The 16,900-nt window shown below is 39.4% G+C and overlaps 1 protein-coding gene across 3 annotated transcripts in view; it reads left to right on the top strand.

Moving 5' to 3' along the window:
* UBR1 (ubiquitin protein ligase E3 component n-recognin 1) overlaps nucleotides 1–16,900 on the top strand; it is a 120,259-nt gene that overhangs the window by 27,519 nt on the left and 75,840 nt on the right. For 2 of the 3 annotated variants that reach the window (XM_040969905.1, XM_040969904.1), the window contains exons 4-10: nucleotides 169–279; nucleotides 10,268–10,398; nucleotides 12,623–12,761; nucleotides 14,424–14,486; nucleotides 15,392–15,515; nucleotides 15,802–15,909; nucleotides 16,506–16,594. In XM_040969905.1, coding sequence (XP_040825839.1) covers nucleotides 169–279; nucleotides 10,268–10,398; nucleotides 12,623–12,761; nucleotides 14,424–14,486; nucleotides 15,392–15,515; nucleotides 15,802–15,909; nucleotides 16,506–16,594 — 765 coding nt within the window. The remainder of the gene's footprint in view (nucleotides 1–168; nucleotides 280–10,267; nucleotides 10,399–12,622; nucleotides 12,762–14,423; nucleotides 14,487–15,391; nucleotides 15,516–15,801; nucleotides 15,910–16,505; nucleotides 16,595–16,900) is intronic. The other variant, XM_040969906.1, reaches the window with a different exon arrangement.

Genomic DNA, 16,900 nt, shown 5'->3' with positions numbered 1-16,900 from the left:
AATCTTAAGAAGATTTTTTTGGAGTGACCCAAATCATTTTTGGGTTTCAGTTTCTATTATACTAAAGGCAATTAAAATTGAAGTATTAGTTAAACAATTGTTATCTGAGTCATTTTTGTCTTTCTTGCTTTCTTTGAAATCGAGACAAACTCATTTTTTGTTTATCAGATGCATACCTCTACTGGAGGAGGATTCTGTGACTGTGGAGACACGGAGGCCTGGAAAACTGGCCCTTTTTGCTTAAATCATGAGCCTGGAAGAGCAGGTACTGCAAAGGAGGTAAGAATGTTGTTTTTAAGAGACAGCTAGGTATTTTAACCTTGTTGAAATGGGATGATAATACATGTTACGTGTATGGATTATGTTCAGTATCATTTAGAATTTTAGTATTTTTGTTTTAATGTTTTGTGTAAGGAGTTTTTTCCTCCTTCAAAGAAGTTAAAGATTTGATAATTTCTTAAAAGAGGTGATTAATTCACAGAGAAAAATGGATATCCAGGCTCCTTTTTAAAGTATCAACTTGATAAGCACAAATGAATAAAGGAAAATAACTGTAAGCAGGTATGAGAATTAGGAAACAGTATAATTGGCACATAAATTCAGTAACTGCAGTTCTTAAAGAAAAAAGTCAAATTTATTAAATAGATACATGCTAATCAAGAAGAAAATTACAAATGAGAATAGGTGAATAACCTATGGAGCCATAGAAACAAAGAAATAAAAACAATAATAAAAGACTGAATGAATGTGTAAGTATATTTGAAAACGGATTGCTTTGTTATGATGAAGCAACAAAATTTATTCAAGAGCAGAAAAGTTGGGAGGTAATCATTCAAGAAATTAGAAAATTGTCAAAAAAAAAAATTTCCTCCAAAATGCCATATTCAAATAGTTTCACAGGTAAATCCTTCAAAATTTAAGACTTACGTAGTTTTTATTCTCTTTAAATTGTTCCAGATTCCCTAATAACAGTGAGTACCGCTGGGTCCCAGGTGTTGATCTCTTATGTATCATTTCCCACTAAAAAAATAAGGCTTTTGCTGACTTAGTTGGATAATTGGAGCATTATCACTGCAGGATTAAATCACAGTGACCATGTAAACACCAGGCGTTTCTAATAGGACTTAATGAGAGTTAAGTAAAGCAAAACTTCTGTGTCACCATGCCAGTACATAGTATATCAGTTCCTTGGTAGTTAAAAATTGGTGACTAAATGGAATGAAATAAGCTTTTATTCTGCCTTTTTTGTAAGAATTGTTTTTCATTGTAACTAGGTATTCTGTTTTACCAGGAAACTTCTATCAGGAGTAACGTTAACTAAAGAAGGAAAAATAGAGTTAAAAAAATTTTGTTTTAAAAGATTTATTTATTTTTATTGGAAAGGCAGAGAGGAGGAGAGACAGAAAGGAAGATCTCTCTGATGGTTCACTCCCAAAGTGACCGCAAAGGCCATTGCTGCACCAATCCAAAGCCAGAAGCCAGGAACTTCCTCTGGATCTCCCGTGCGGGTTCAGGGTCCCAAAACTTTCTGGCAGTCCTTGGCTGCTTTCCCAGGCCACAGACAGGGAGCTGGATGGGAAGCGAGGCTGCCGGGATCAGAACTGGAAACCCATATGGGATCCCGGCGTGTTCAAGGTGAGGACTTCAGCAGCTACGCTATCGCGCAGGGCCCAAAAATCCTTTTTTTTTTTTTTTTTAAGATTTATTTCTTTTTATTGGAAAGGCAGATTTACAGAAATAAGGAAAGACAGAGAAAGTTCTTTCATGCACTCGTTTACTCCCCATGTGGCTGGAGATGAGCCAATCTGGAGCCAGGAGTCAGAAGCTTGAAGTCTCCTCAGGTCTTCCATGCAGGTCCCAAGGCTTTAGGCCAACCTCTGCTGGTTTTCTATGCCACAATCTTGGAGCATGTGGCAAATAGAGCAACCAGGACATGAACCAGTGTCCCATGGGATTCTGGCACTTTTAGGTAGGCAGAGGATTAGCCAATGAACTATCATACTATCCCTGAGAGTTTGAGAATTCTTTTTGTTTTTTAAAGATTTATTTTATTTTTATTGGAAAGGCAGATATACAGAGAGGAGAGACAGAGAGGAAGATCTTCCGTCCGATGATTCACTCCCCAAGTGAGCGCAACGGCCAATGCTATGCCGATCCAAAGCCAGGAGCCTCTTCTGGGTCTCCCACGTGGGCGCAGGGTCCCAAAGCTTTGGCCTGTCCTTGACTGCTTTCCCAGGCCACAAGCAGGGAGCTGGAAGGGAAGTGGAGCTGCTGGGATTAGAACCGGCGCCCATATGGGATCCCGGGCATGCAAGGCTAGGACCTTAACCACTATGCCATCGCGCCGGGCCCGAGTTTGAGAATTTTAAGGAAACATTTGATTCAGACAAGGATCACTAATGGATGCTAAAACTGTTCAGGCTTCAGTTGCTGAGAAGCAATATTCATATGGTTCTTATTTGCTGGCTTTTGAGCTAAAAAAATGAAACTTTAACACAAAAATATTCTCCTATCACATCAAACTGTCATAAATAAACTCCTTATATGATATAAAATGAATTATTGCTTTTGGTATCCCTTATCCAAAATATTTCTGAAACAAAAATGTTTCAGGTTTTGAAGTTTTTCAGATTTTTAGAATATTCGTGTTGACTTTACAGGTTGTACATTTCTTCCATGCATTAAATATTTCAGAATGTTTGGGGTTTTGACTTTTTGGATTAGGGTTGTTCAACCTATAAATAGTCTTAACTCTTGAAAATTTATCAGTGTCATATACCATACAAGTAGAATCAAAGACAAAACCAGATTGTGATCTCATCAGATGCAGCAAAGGCCTTAAAACATTCAGTAGACTCAAGAACAGCAGAGGCTCCTCAACCTGGTGAAGGTTATCTTTATTCATCAGTGTTTTTTGTCACAACTAAATACGTAAGATAACAACACTTTCAAAGGAGAGAGGTTTATTTTGACTCATGGTTTTTGGAGTGTCACAAGGTTCAGTGAGCCCCATTGTTTTTGCTGATCTAGTGGGATTAGAGGATGGCGTTGATGAAGCATGTGCAAAGAAATGATCATGTGGCAAACTAGAGAGCCAAGAAATACAGAACATACTTACATCTATGCATTCTTACCTTTTCATTTTTCATTTTACACCTTACACCTAGAGATGGCTCCCCACCATAATACCTAACCGTCTAAGGCAAACATGCGTGTTCATCCCGTCCAGTGCATTCAATATTGTTTGATTCTTTTTTCTTTTCTTTTTTTTTTTTTTATTAGAAAGGCAGGTCAGATATACGGAGAGACAGGAGACAGAAAGATCTTCTGTCTGCTAGTTCACTCTCCAACTAGATGCAACGGCTGGAGCTGAGCTGATCCGAAGCCTGGAGCCCAGAGCCCGGAACCTCTTCCAGGTCTCTCAGATGGGTGCAGGGTCCCAAGGCCTTGGGCCATCCTCTACTGCTTCCTTAGGTCACAAGTAAGGAGATAGAATGGAAATAGAGCAGCCAGGTCATGAACTGGTGCCCCATGGGATTCCAACACTTGTAAGGTGAGGCTTGCCATTGAGCCATCACACTGGCCCAATATGTTCAATATCTTACTAGAGATTCTGCCAGACCAGTTAATTAAGAAGAAGTAGCTAAGGCTGCCTAGATTAAAAAGGAAGAAGCAAAACTACCTCTTTGGTTGGCATGATTTGATATATGGAAAATCCTAAGGAATGTGTAAAAAAATTACTGAGACTAATAAAGTAACTTGGCAAGATTGAGGATACAAGCGAATTAAACAGAACTTACTTGTGTTTCTACGAAAAGCACAAGAATGAAATAAGAAAATAGATCTTTAATATCAAAAAAGCAAACTATTTACAAATAAATTTAACCAAAGAAGTATAAACTTTTTTCTCTGAAAAGTATAAATCACTATTGAAAGAAATTAAAGAAGATCCAAATAGATGTCAACACATCCTGTTTCTGGATCAGAAGCTTAATATTAACATGGTAATGCTTCCCAAATTGATGTATAGATTCAATCCAATTCCTGTTAGAATCCCAGATGAGATTTTTTTTTGTTGTTGAAAATTAACAGTTATTCTGAAATTTATGTCCAGTTACCAAGGACCAAAAGTCGCTACAATAATCTTGAAAAAAGAACATAGTCAAAGAACTCATATTTCCCTGTTTTAAAACAAAAGAAAACAGAAGTGATCAAGACAGAGTGGAACTGGTATTATAATAGACATAAGTTGATGGGATAGAATTGAGAATCTAGAAATAAACCGATTTATCTGTAAGTAACTAATTTTCAATAAGGGTATCAAGACCAATGAATGGTGAAGGAGTACTGTTTTCTCCAAATGTCGCTGGGTCAATTGAATATCCACATATATATATTAAAAATAATAATAATATGATAATAGGGCCCATTACAGTAGCCTAGTGGCTAAAGTCCTCGTTTTACACATGCTGGGATTCTGTTGGGGTGCCAGTTGGTGTCCTCACTACTCCATTTCCCATCCAGCTACTTGCTGGTAGCCTGGGTAAGCAGTAGAGGGTGGCCCAAATCCTTGGGACCCTGCACCCATGTGGGAGACCTAGAAGAGATTCTGGGTTCCTGGCTTTGTATTGACTCAGCTCTGGCTGTTGCAGCTACTTGGGGGAATGAACCACCAGACAAAAAATCTTTTTCTTTGTATATCTGTCTTTCCAATAAAAAAATAAACCTTAAATATATATTTACATATGTGTGTATGTGTGTGTGTAAGCAGCCGATAAACTCACTATTGTCATCAAGAAAATGTGAATATAAAGCACGGTGCGCTATGTCCTCCCACCAAATGGGCTCTGTAGTCAAAAAGATAACAAAGAAATGTTGGCATGGATATAACAAAATTAGAACCTTTGTACACTGCAGTAGTGTACATGTTGCAGCTACATTGGTAAATGAAGCAATGTGTCAAAACAGTCAAATGTAGAGTTACTACGGAACTCAGCAGTCCCACCCCTACATGGGAGGATATTTCAAAAGTTCAGTGACAATAGAATTAAAAGACAAGTTTATCTTGACACAAAAGACTTGGAAAGCCTTGCATTGTAGGGTCTTCAAAAAGCATATTGTGAAAAAGCTATGCATGGATTTAAAAATTGTAGGCCCTACAGGAAACTTGTTTTAATTCCCTTTTCCATGAACTTTTTCAAGTACACTCACATACTCTCAGTTTTATATAGGTATTCATATGTTAGGACACAAATGTTCATAACGATATTATTTATGATAGCCAAGAATGTGGAAGCAACCAAAATGTCCAAATGATAGATAACTATACAACCTATGTTATATGCATATAGTGGAATGTTCTTTGGATAAGCACACAAACTTTGAAAACATGGTGAGTGGGCCTGGCACCATAGCCTAGTGGCTAACGTCTTCGCCTTGCATGCACCAGGATCCCATATGGCCGCTGGTTCTAATCCTGGCTGTCCCATTTCCCATCTAGCTCCCTGCTTGTGGCTTGAGAAAGAAGTTGAAGATGGGCCAAAATCTTGCAATCCTGCACCCACACAGGAGATCTGGAAGAGGCTGTGGCCTCCTGGCTTTGGATTGGCTCAGCTCCAGCTGTTGTAGCCACTTGGGGAGTGAATCATTGGATGGAATATCTTCCTCTCTGTTTCCTCCTCCTCTCTGTATATCTGACTTTGTAATAAGAATAGAATAAACCTTAAAAAAAAAAAACAACCACATGGTGAGTAAATGAGCCCTTTGCAAAAGATATAACATAATTAGATAATCCACAGGCATAAGATTAGTGTGACCCTGAAATGTAGGCCTTTTAACAGAAAGACTGTTGTTTCTATCATTAAGAATAAAAGGCTAAGGGTAAAACTGAGCTATATATACTTAGATGTAAATAATTCAAGACATGCAAGTAAAATGCAGTATGTGAGATGGGGGTGCTGTTTGCACTTAGCAGTAAGCATTTGGCCTCATGTTTAAGACTCCTAGATTCTCACCTCGTATCATAGTCCTTTTTTGGGGGTCCAACTGCTAGCTCAGCTCCCAGTTTCAGTCTAGTGCTAATATGTAGAATCCTTGAGGGCAGCAGTGCTGGCCTGGTCCAAACATAGGTGATACAGCCATTTGAAAAGTGAGTCAGCAGATGGAAAATCTCTCCAATTCTCTGCTCCCCCAACTCTACTCCCCATCTTAGATCCACTCTCCAAGGAACTAAATCTTTTAAAAAAAAATCTTTACATTGCATTTTAAATTTTTTCATTTGCTTTTTTTATTTGGGAGGTGGAAAGACAAGATGAGAGACGGAGTGTTCTCACACGCTGCTTCACAGGCCAAATAACCTCAACAGCCGGTGCTGGGCTTGGCTGGATCTAGGGGCTGAGAGTTCAATCTAGGATTCCCGCATAGGTAGCAGTAACTTAATTATTTGAATTGTTACTGCTGCCCCCTAAAGGTGCACATTAGGAGGAAGCTGGAATTGGGACAGAGGTGGGAGTCAAACTAGAACCCAGGTACTACAATATGGGGCACTACAATGAGAGTCCTAAACACTAGGCCAAATGCCTGTCCCCATTAAGTCACTTAAATCATTTACATACAAATATATTTCCTATTTCCACTCTCCTCTTTTATTCTTTTTATTTTTAAGATTTTTAAATTTTTATTTATTTATTTAATTGCTATTTAAGATTTATTTATTTTTACTGCAAAGTCAGATATACTGAGAGGAGGAGAGACAAAGAAGATGTTCCATCTGCTGGCCCACTCTCCCCAAGGGACCGCATTGCCAGTGCTGTGCCAATCCAGTCAGGAGCCAGGAACCTCCTCCAGGTCTCCCGTGTGGGTGCAGGGTTCCAAGGCTTTGGGCCGTCCTCCACTGCTTTCTCAGGCCACAAGCAGGGAGCTGGATGGGAAGCAGGGCTGCTGGGATTAGAACCATCACCCATATGGGGATCCTGGCGTGTTCAGGGTGAGGACTTTAGTTGCTAGGACACTGCACCAGGCCTTCTGCCTTTTTTTCTTAGTGATAGATATAAGACAGTATTTCTTTTAAAGATCTTGTATTCTAAATTTACTTTTTTTAAAAAAGATTTATTTTTATTATTTTTTTATTGGAAAGGCGGATATACAGAGAGGAGAGACAGAGAGGAAGATCCTCCGTCTGATGATTCACTCCCCAAGTGAGCGCAACGGCCGATGCTATGCCGATCCAAAGCCAGGATCCAGGAACTTCTTCCCGGTTTCCCACATGGGTGCAGGGTCCCAAAGCTTTGGGCTGTCCACGACTGCTTTCCCAGGCCACAGGCAGGGAGCTGGAAGGGAAGCGGGGCTGCCGGGATAGAACCGGTGCCCATATGGGATCCCAGGCGTGCAAGGCGAGGACCTTAACCACTGAGCCATCGCGCCGGGCCCTAAATTTACTTTTAAAATGTTTTAAAATATTTTCATTTATTTGAGAGTGATGTCTGCAATGACGAGGGCTGGGCCAGGCCTAAAGTTTGGAGCCAAGAATTCCTCTTACCCTGTCAACCTGGATTGAGTTTCTTGCACCTGGTTTTGGCTTGGCCCAGCCCAGGCTTTTGTGGGCATTTGATGAATGAAGTTGCAGTTAGGAGATCTCTGTCTCTTGATTTCTCTGCCTTTCAAATTAATAAATAAGTATTTTATTAAGATGCTTTACTTGAAAATATACATAGTCAATATAACTCCACCTAAGAACCCTGCTATTGATACAATATGGAAATGGTGTTTTTAACTCTTCAGGCTCTTTTTATGAAGAGGCTAAAGGAAACTTTGAACCAAGAGTGGAGTTTGTAAGGGGATGTGTAGTTAACAGACGTCTGAGCAAAATCTCCAGAAGAAACTGTTAGTTGAAGGAGTAAAAACTACAGTTGTAAAACTTTGTGTAAGGAGGCAAAATAGGTGATCGAGAGTAATTGAATGTGTTAGTGATTTTGTGATCACAGAATGGAACAAAGTTCATTAGCTCGTTCTATAAAAGTTAAGTTAAAATATAACATTTGGGCCTGGCAGTGTGATGGCTTAGCACCTAAAGTCCTCGCCTTTAATGCACCCGGCTCTCATATGGGCACCAGTTCTAATCCCAGCAGCCCTGCTTCCCATCCAGCTCCCTGCTTGTGGCCTGGGAAAGCAGCCGAGGATGGCCCAAAGCCTTGAGACCCTGTACCCGCGTGGGAGACCCAGAAGAGCTCCTGGCTCCTGGCTTCGGATTGGCTCAGCTCTGGCTATTGAAGTTACTTGGGGAGTGGGCCAGCAGATGGAAGATCTTCCTCTCTGTCTCTCCTCCTCTCTGTATGTCTGACTTTCCAATAAAAATAAATAAATCTTTTTAAAAAATTTAACATTAAAAGCCTTGTACACCATTTTATTGAATTTTATAAAATATTTATTTTTGTCGGAAAGTTTACAGAGAGCGAGAGACAGAGAAAAGATTTTTGTTTTAAAGATTTTACATTTTTATTGGATAGGCAGATTTACAGAAAGAAGAAGAGACAGAGAAAGATTTTCTATCTGCTAGTGCCTTCCCCAAATGGCTGCAAGAGCCTGAGTTGAGCCAGTCTGAAGCCAGGAGCTTCCCTGCGTCTCCTGAGTCATTAGAACTTGCACTCAAATGGGATCCCGGTGCTTTCAAGGCGAGCAATTAAGCTGCTGGGCTACCATTGCCTGGCCCAGACATTTTTTTTTCCTATTTTGGTTCTTGTGCACTGTTCTGCTACAAACATTTATATAAAATTTTATATAAATTTAGTGTGAATGCATGTTTTTATTATTCTTCAATTTATACCTAAAAGTGAAATTGCTATGAAGTATTATTAACTGTGATTAATATTTTATTTTAAAACTATTTATGTATTTTCAAAAGATTTATTTATATATTTGAAAGACAAAGAGAGAGAGAGAGAGAGATCTTCCTTCTACTAGTTCACTGCCTAAATGGTCATTAAGTTTGGGACTGGTCAGGCCAGGCTAGGAACCTGAATTCCATCTGGATCTCCCACATGGGTGGCAGGGACCTAAGCACTTGGTCCACCTTCCGCTGCTTTCCTAGGTGTATCAACAGGGATTTGGATTGCAAACGCAGCTGTTGGGACTGGAACCAGTGCCCAAATAGGATCAGCTGTACCTAGCTGTGCCACAGTACCTACTTCTGTGCCTAACATTTTAAGAAATTGTTTACTTGGGAGGCAAGGAGATATCACTTATCCACTGATCCACTCTGCAAATGTGTATAGCAGCTAGGGCTGCCAGGCCAAAGGCAGAACTCAATTGGTTTTCTAGCTATAGACAAAGGGCTGAATGAGTAAAATGTCATGCATTGTTTGTGAAACAAAATTTTCAAAAAAATTTATTTGATTATTTAAAAGGCAGAGTGACAGAGAAGGAAAGTTGGAGGTGGGGTGGGGGGTGGGGGAATCTTTCATTTGTTGTTTCAATCCTCAAAGGCCAGCTGGGACTGGACCAGGCCAAAGCCAGGAGCCAGAAACTCCATCCAGGTCTCCCACATGGGTGGTAAGGATCCAGGTACTCTGCCTTTTAAATAATCAGATACATTTTTTTTTGAAAATTTTGTTTCACAAACAATGCATGACATTGAATTTGCTGTATTAGTTATTTTGTGGGTGCATTTTGGTATTGTAAGTATGCATTTACCTTGAGTGTAGCAGGTCCCAAGGACATTTTACTCATTCAGTGCTTCATCTATTCCCACTAAACACTAATTCCCCCTCCTTTAAACCCTTGGCAGTCAACCTTCTTCTTTCCTTTCTGTAATTTGAGTGAGTTGCTTGAAGGGAACAGAATCATGGGATTTTGTCCATTTATGACTGGCGGAGTTCCGTATCTTTTAAGTGGCATTGATATCTGTTCTCCTTTCTTTTGGAGTAGCCATAAGGATCTGCTGAAATAAATTACCAGAGAAGTTTTTATAAACTATAAAACAAAAGCAGTTGTGAGGATCTGGTTGTGCGCTCCAAAAGGCAGAGGAAACATCCAGAAGGGTTCTCCTTGGTTCTGTCTTTTTTCCTGTTATCTGTAAAACAAATTTGGCCATGAGGGTAACCAACAGTGAAGGGAATAGCAGTTCTCTTGAATTCAGCCATGAATCAACTCCTGGAGGGTTTTGTAATGAACTCAGTAAGATGATTATTTCAAGTTTACAACATTATCTTCCTCATCCATTTTTATATACAGTCTTGGTTAGTATAGTATGTTTTTCTCTACTCTATTACAGAATTCACATTGTCCGTTGAATGAAGAAGTAATTGCCCAAGCCAGAAAAATATTCCCTTCAATTATAAAATACATTGTAGAAATGACTATATGGGAAGAGGAAAAAGAACTGCCTCCTGAACTCCAGATAAGGTGGGGATATTGTCAAAATGGATGTGTGATAGTGATGAATATTCATATTGCAAAATAAGTGTTTGATAGCTTTTTTGTTATCTACTGGCTAATATTATTCTGAAAAATTTAAAGGGAATTATATTTTGAGAACATTTATTTAGTTAATTTTTAAGGCAAAATTATACAGAGAGAAAGAGAGGGAAAGAAAAAGACATCTTTCATCTGCTAATTTACTCTGAAAATGGCCACAATGGCCAGGGTTGGGCCATGCTGAAGCCAGGAGCCAGAAATTTCATTGAGGTCTCCTAAATGGGTAGAGGGGCCCCAAGAATTGTATCAACTTCTGCTGCTTTCCCCAGGCCATTAGCCAGGAGCTGGATTGGAAGTAGAGAAGCCAGGACTTGAACTGTTACCCATATTGGATGTCACATCAGATATCAGTTTTTTAGGCTCTGACCTACCCTACTTTGTCACAAGGCTGATCCTTCTTGGGAATGTTTTTTAAACTGTACGCTAGATACTATGAGTATGGAAATTAGGCCAGAAGAGGAGCCTGTCAGGAGCTTTTGACTTTCTTGATATCCTTTTTTTAAATTTTTATTTTTAATATTTAATTATTATTATTGGAAAGTCAGATTTTATATAGAGAGGGAAACACAGAGAGAAAGTTTTTTGTCTGCTGGTTCACTCCCCAAGTGGCTGCAACAGCAGGAGCTGAGCCGATCCAAAGCCAGGAGCCAGGAGCTTCTTCCAGGTCTCCTGTGTGGGTGAGGCAACCCAAGGCTTTAGGCCGTCCTCCACTGCTTTCCCAGGCCACAAGCAGGGAGCTGGATGGAAAGTGGAACAGCCAGGTTAAAACCTGGTACCCATATGGGATCCTGGCACATGCAAGGTGAGGACTTAAGCCACTAAGCTACCGTGTGCTGGGCCTCATACACCATGGGCATTTGTTGAGTGAAATAGTTGGTGAGAGTTTTTTCTCTCTTTCAAATAAATGTGTTAAAAATCATATTAAAACCAATGAAAGACAGCCTGGTGCGATGGCCTTGTGGCTGAATCCTTGCCTTGCATCCACAGGGATCCTATATAGGTGCTAGTTCATGTCCCAGTTGCTCCACTCCCCATCCAGCTCCCTGCCTGTGGCCTGGGAAAGCAGTGGTGTTTTGCCCAAAGTTTTGGGACCCTGTGCCCATATGGGAGACCCAGAGAAAGCTTCTGGCTCCTGGATTTAGTGGTTGTGAACATTTAGGTAATGAGCCAGCAGATGGGAGATCTTTCTCTCTGTCTCTCCTTCTCTGTAAATCTGCCTTTCCAATAAACAAACAAACAAGCAAACAGATAAATAAATGTAATTTTAAAAAATAATAAAAGCAGTTAAGTTACCTGAGTTCCTGTAGCTATAGTGGGAAATTCTGACAGCTTTTCAACTCTGTACCTACTATTTTCTTTAAAATTTAAATATATCTTGATAGCAATATTACTTAAAATAAATAATATATGGGGTTCAGGTTGATGACTCATTGACTAATTGTCTACATGCAAGCACTAGCATCCTGTCCGGGCACAGATTCATGTCCTGGGTGTCTCACTTCCCATCCAGCTCCCTGCTTGTGGCCTGGGAAAGTAGTGGAGGACAGCCCAAAGTCTTGGGAGCCTGCTCCTGTGTGGGAGACCTGGTTGGAAGCTCCTGGCTCCTGGCTTTGGATTGGCTCAGCTCCAGCCATTGCAGTGATTTGGGGAATGAACCAGTGGATGGAAGATCTCTCTCTCTGTGTCTTTCCTTCTCTCTATAAAATCTGCCTTCTCAATGAAAAAAAAATCTGAAGAAAAAAATTAGTATATAGACATGAAAATCAGTTTGTTAAAAACTAAATGTTAATAAAATCTGATTATCCTTGCTCACCTGAAGAATCTGAATATGTGGCTTATCTCCGCTTGTCAAAATGGGAGATGAGTATTAAGCATATTGTTAAGAACATACTGCTTCTAGGCTGCAATTGAAAGTAATTGTAAAAATTGGAAGTAAAACCTAGAGAAGGTCATACTTGTTTCAGTATTTTAAAATTCTCTGGCACTGTACTATTTGGAATCTTTTCTTGTGTCAGTATTTCAGTGTTGTTTTCTCAAATCTAGGAAGCTGCATGGTACTGTTCCAGTACAGATGTTGTATATTGTTTTTGTTGTTTTCATTTTAAAATTTTATTTGTTGCAGTGTCTGAATATATCTTTCTTTTCAAAACAGGGAGAAAAATGAAAGATACTATTGTGTTCTTTTCAATGATGAACACCATTCATATGATCATGTCATATACAGCCTGCAAAGAGCTCTTGACTGTGAACTTGCAGAGGCCCAGTCGCACACCACTGCCATAGACAAAGAGGTATGTGGTCTCCAACTGACTTACGCTGTTGTCCAAGCATCAACTTCCTTGACTGTAGGCTGTTGACCCAAGTACCTGTCAAGTGACTGAGTACATGTTAGGTTCAGCCATACTCTCCAATTTTTCCCTGTATCCTAGGTAAATTAGCTAGGATTCTGATTTTGTTTGTGTGTATTTCACAGGTATAGATAGCTATAGATTTTGTCTTTTATTCTAAATAATTAGAAAGGTAATGGATATATTTTACAAAGTATAGTAAGACTGTCAGCTCAAGTTTAAGCTTTCCTCATTGTCATTTAATGAATGTGTGAATTGTTATCAGATTTTTTATTTATAAGTTTTTAGCATAGTTTATTTAGAATATTTCCAGAATAATGTTAATCTATCATTGAGCTTTTATTTAATCTCCAACCAAAGCAAAATTAATTATTCAGGTGAATACAGGTCCCTGTGTTTCTTTTTTTTTTTTTTTTATTGGAAAGGCACATGTACAGAGAGGAGGAGAGACAGAGAGGAAGATCTTCCGTCCGATGATTCACTCCCCAAGTGGCTGCAACAGCCGGTGCTGCGCCGATCCGAAGCCAAGAGCCAGGAATTTCTTTCCTGGTCTCCCATGCTGGTACAGAGTCCCAAGGCTTTGGTCCATCCTCAACTGCTTTCCCAGACCACAAGCTGGGAGTTGGATGGGAAGTGGAGCTGCCGGGATTAGAACCGGTGCCTATATGGGATCCTGGTGCATTGAAGGCGAGGACCTTAACCATTACACAATTGCGCCAGGCCCAGTCCCTGTGTTTCTTATGGATGTCTTAAATAATTACAAATTGTTGTTTTGAAGGGTATTTATTTATTTGAAAGTTGGAGCTATAGAGAGAGGTCTTCTGTCCACTGGTTTACTCCCTAAGTGGCCATAATAGCTAGGGCAGAGGCAGGCCAAAGCCAGAAACCTAGAGCTTCATTCATGTCTCCCCGTGGGTACAAAATCTCAGTGATTTGATCCATCTTACAGTGCTATCTCAGGCACATTAGCAGGGAGCTGGATGGGAAGTGGAGTAGCTGGGACTTAAACCAGCCCCCATATGGGATACTGGCATTGTAGGTAGTGGTTTTACCTGTTAAGCCATAATGCCGCCTCCAGAAAATTAGTAGATTTTTTTTACAAGGATAAAGGGATGAATTACCAGGAAATCCTCTTGGTACCTACTTGGCCACCTCCGGGCTGAAGGAATTAGTAGCCTGATTATACCCTCAACACATTAGTGGATCACAAAAATGTTGCAGAACACATTGAATGTACTAAACCACATAGCAGCAATTTAGTAAACAAATCTAAATTATTATCTGAAATAAATACAAAGTCCACCACAATAAATAAAGAATTGGCATCCTTATTAGACAAGAAAGTTGATATCCTAAATTAGAGCAGTTGTTTCCTACAGGTACTGAATATTTTGAGGCTGCATAAAGGTATTTAGTATATATGTGTGTCTGCTAGGTACTGTCCTAGAGTCTTAGAATTTTTAGATAGTCAACTGTTGATTTAGTATTGAGAGTTCATTAGGACTTTGGGATATTAAGAATGTTGTTAAGGACTTGCTGCCTGTTGTTATTTACTGATTGTGGTTATTGTTCCATTACCTAATTCTTATCTTTTTCTTATATCAGGGTCGTCGAGCTGTTAAAGCAGGTGCTTATTCTGTTTGTCAGGAAGCAAAAGAAGACATCAAGGTAATATTACAGGTTATGAGGGACAAAAAGATAGTTGAAAGGCCAAGTTACAGAGAGAGATGGAGAGAGAGAATTCTTCATTCCTTCTGCTGGTTTGTTCTTTAAATAGCTGCAGCAGCCACGGATGGGCCAGGCCAAAGCCAGGAGCTGTGAATCCTACTCTGGTCTCCCGTATGGGTGGCAGGTGCCCCAGGTATTATACCATCTTCTGCTTTCCCAGGCAGATTAGCAGGGAGCTAGATTCACAGTGGAGTAGCTGGGACTTAAACTGGCACTCATGAGATGCCAGCATTGCAGGCAGAGGCCTAACTTGATGTGTCACAACACTGGGTCCAAAGAGAGTTTTAAGAAATATGTACATGAACAGGCCTGGCGTGGTAGCCTAGTGGCTAAAATCTTCACCTTGCATGTGCTGGGATCACATATCTGTGCCATTTTGTGTCCTGGCTGCTTCGCCTCCCTTCCAGTTCCCTGACTGTGACCTGGGAAAGCAGTAGAAGATGGCCTAAAGCCTTGGAACCCTGCACCCGTATGGGAGACCTGGAAGAAGCACTTTCATTTTTGCCTCTAACTTGCTCAGCTCTCGTGGTTGCAGCCACTTGGGGAGTGTGCCAGCAGATAGAAGACCTTTTCTCTGTCTCTCCTTCTTTCTATAAATCTTACTTTCCAGTAACAAACCAATCTTTAAAATAAGAGAGATAAATGTGTACATATGGAAGCTTATGTAGAAGGATTAGAATGATCATCTTGTTGAAGTAGTTTGACATCCTAAAGATAGGATTAAAATAGATTCAGGGAGTTAGAACTGACATGGTTATATGATTTCTTTCTTTGTTTTTCAGAGATCATTTAGTTAAAAGTAAAATTGAAATACTAATTTTGTTTTTAACGTCTGTCATTTGTAGAGTCATTCAGAAAATGTTTCTCAGCATCCACTTCATGTAGAAGTATTACACTCTGATGTCATGGCTCATCAGAAATTTGCTTTGCGTCTTGGCTCCTGGATGAACAAAATTATGAGCTATTCAAGTAAGCATGTAATTTATTTTTAGTATTTCTCATCAAAACTATGATTTTGTAGCAAAATTTAAAAATGTTAGTGTGCATAAATCAAAATTTCTTTTTTTGCTTTATTTGGATCAATATTCAGGATTAGATTTAAATATACATATTATCGAATCATTGTTATTTGCCTCAAGTTTACTATGTTGTTAGAATTATTCTTGACATTAAGCATTGGAGAGTTAGTTTTGATTTTTTAGTATGCTATTGCAAAACAGGTATTTTTAGAAGAGTTTACTTCTTGTGTTTGTAGGTGATTTTAGGCAGATCTTTTGCCAAACATGCCTTAGAGAAGAACCTGGCTCTGAGAATCCATGTCTCATAAGCAGATTAATGCTTTGGGATGCAAAGCTTTATAAAGGTGAGTAGATGTTTGCTTATGCTGCTTGCCAGGAATCAAAAGATTATAACCTTCTTGTAGAACTGTGCCTTCTTCCTTTATAAACTAATGACATATCTGTGATCTTGATTGATATAATACTATATGTGAGGCTTAAGTTAAATAGTCAGCAAGTATTCTACCTTTTAATTTCACTTAGGTTCCGTTAGAAGAGTATGTATGTATTCATGGATTATTGCTGTTATTAAAGCTATGCTAGCTTTTGCTTTAAAATCTAAATGAGCAATAAGTAAAAGAAAGATTAAAGCGTATAGAGAAGAAAATAACAGTCTTAGAATAGTTTTAAGTGGAATAGAATGAAAACAAATAAGGGTTGTGGGAGGGTAAAATTAAGGACGACTACGTGGCAGGAAGGATACAAAAAGAGGGAAAAGGCAATTGAATGTATGGATTTAGAATGCTACCTATTAAATGTTAATGCAATACATGCTGTTTCTATTTTAGAGTCCTTGAAGTATATTAGCATGTAAAATGTTTTCATGGTATCTTGCCTTGCGTAACAGCTGGTATTTTGTTTTTTTCTTGATGCTGCCTCCCTCATTCAAAATGATGTGTAGGTGCCCGTAAGATCCTTCATGAATTGATCTTCAGCAGTTTTTTTATGGAGATGGAGTATAAAAAATTCTTTGCCATGGAGTTTGTGAAGGTAATTGCTTTGTATAAATAAATAAAAAAGTAGAAATGAAAACCAGTTTTTTTTTAAAAAAATATTTATTTATTTATTTTGTTGGATTGTCAAATTGACAGAATGAAGTAGAAAAATCCTCTATCTGCTGATTCACTCCCCACGTGGCTTCTCCTACCTGTGTGCAGGGTCCCAAGGGTTTGGACCACCTTATAACTGCTTTCCCAGGCCACAAGCAGGGAGCTGGATGGGAAGTGGAACAGTCAGGACACCATCCAGTACCCATATGTGATCCCAGCACATACAAGGCAAGGACTTTATAGCTAC

Source organism: Ochotona curzoniae, unplaced genomic scaffold (assembly GCF_017591425.1).
Source record: "Ochotona curzoniae isolate NIBS_2020 unplaced genomic scaffold, NIBS_Ocur_1.0 scaffold_4701, whole genome shotgun sequence".
Taxonomy (NCBI): Eukaryota; Metazoa; Chordata; class Mammalia; order Lagomorpha; family Ochotonidae; genus Ochotona; species Ochotona curzoniae.
Note: the sequence above shows the minus strand (reverse complement) of the source record. Positions and strands in the feature narration are given on the sequence as shown.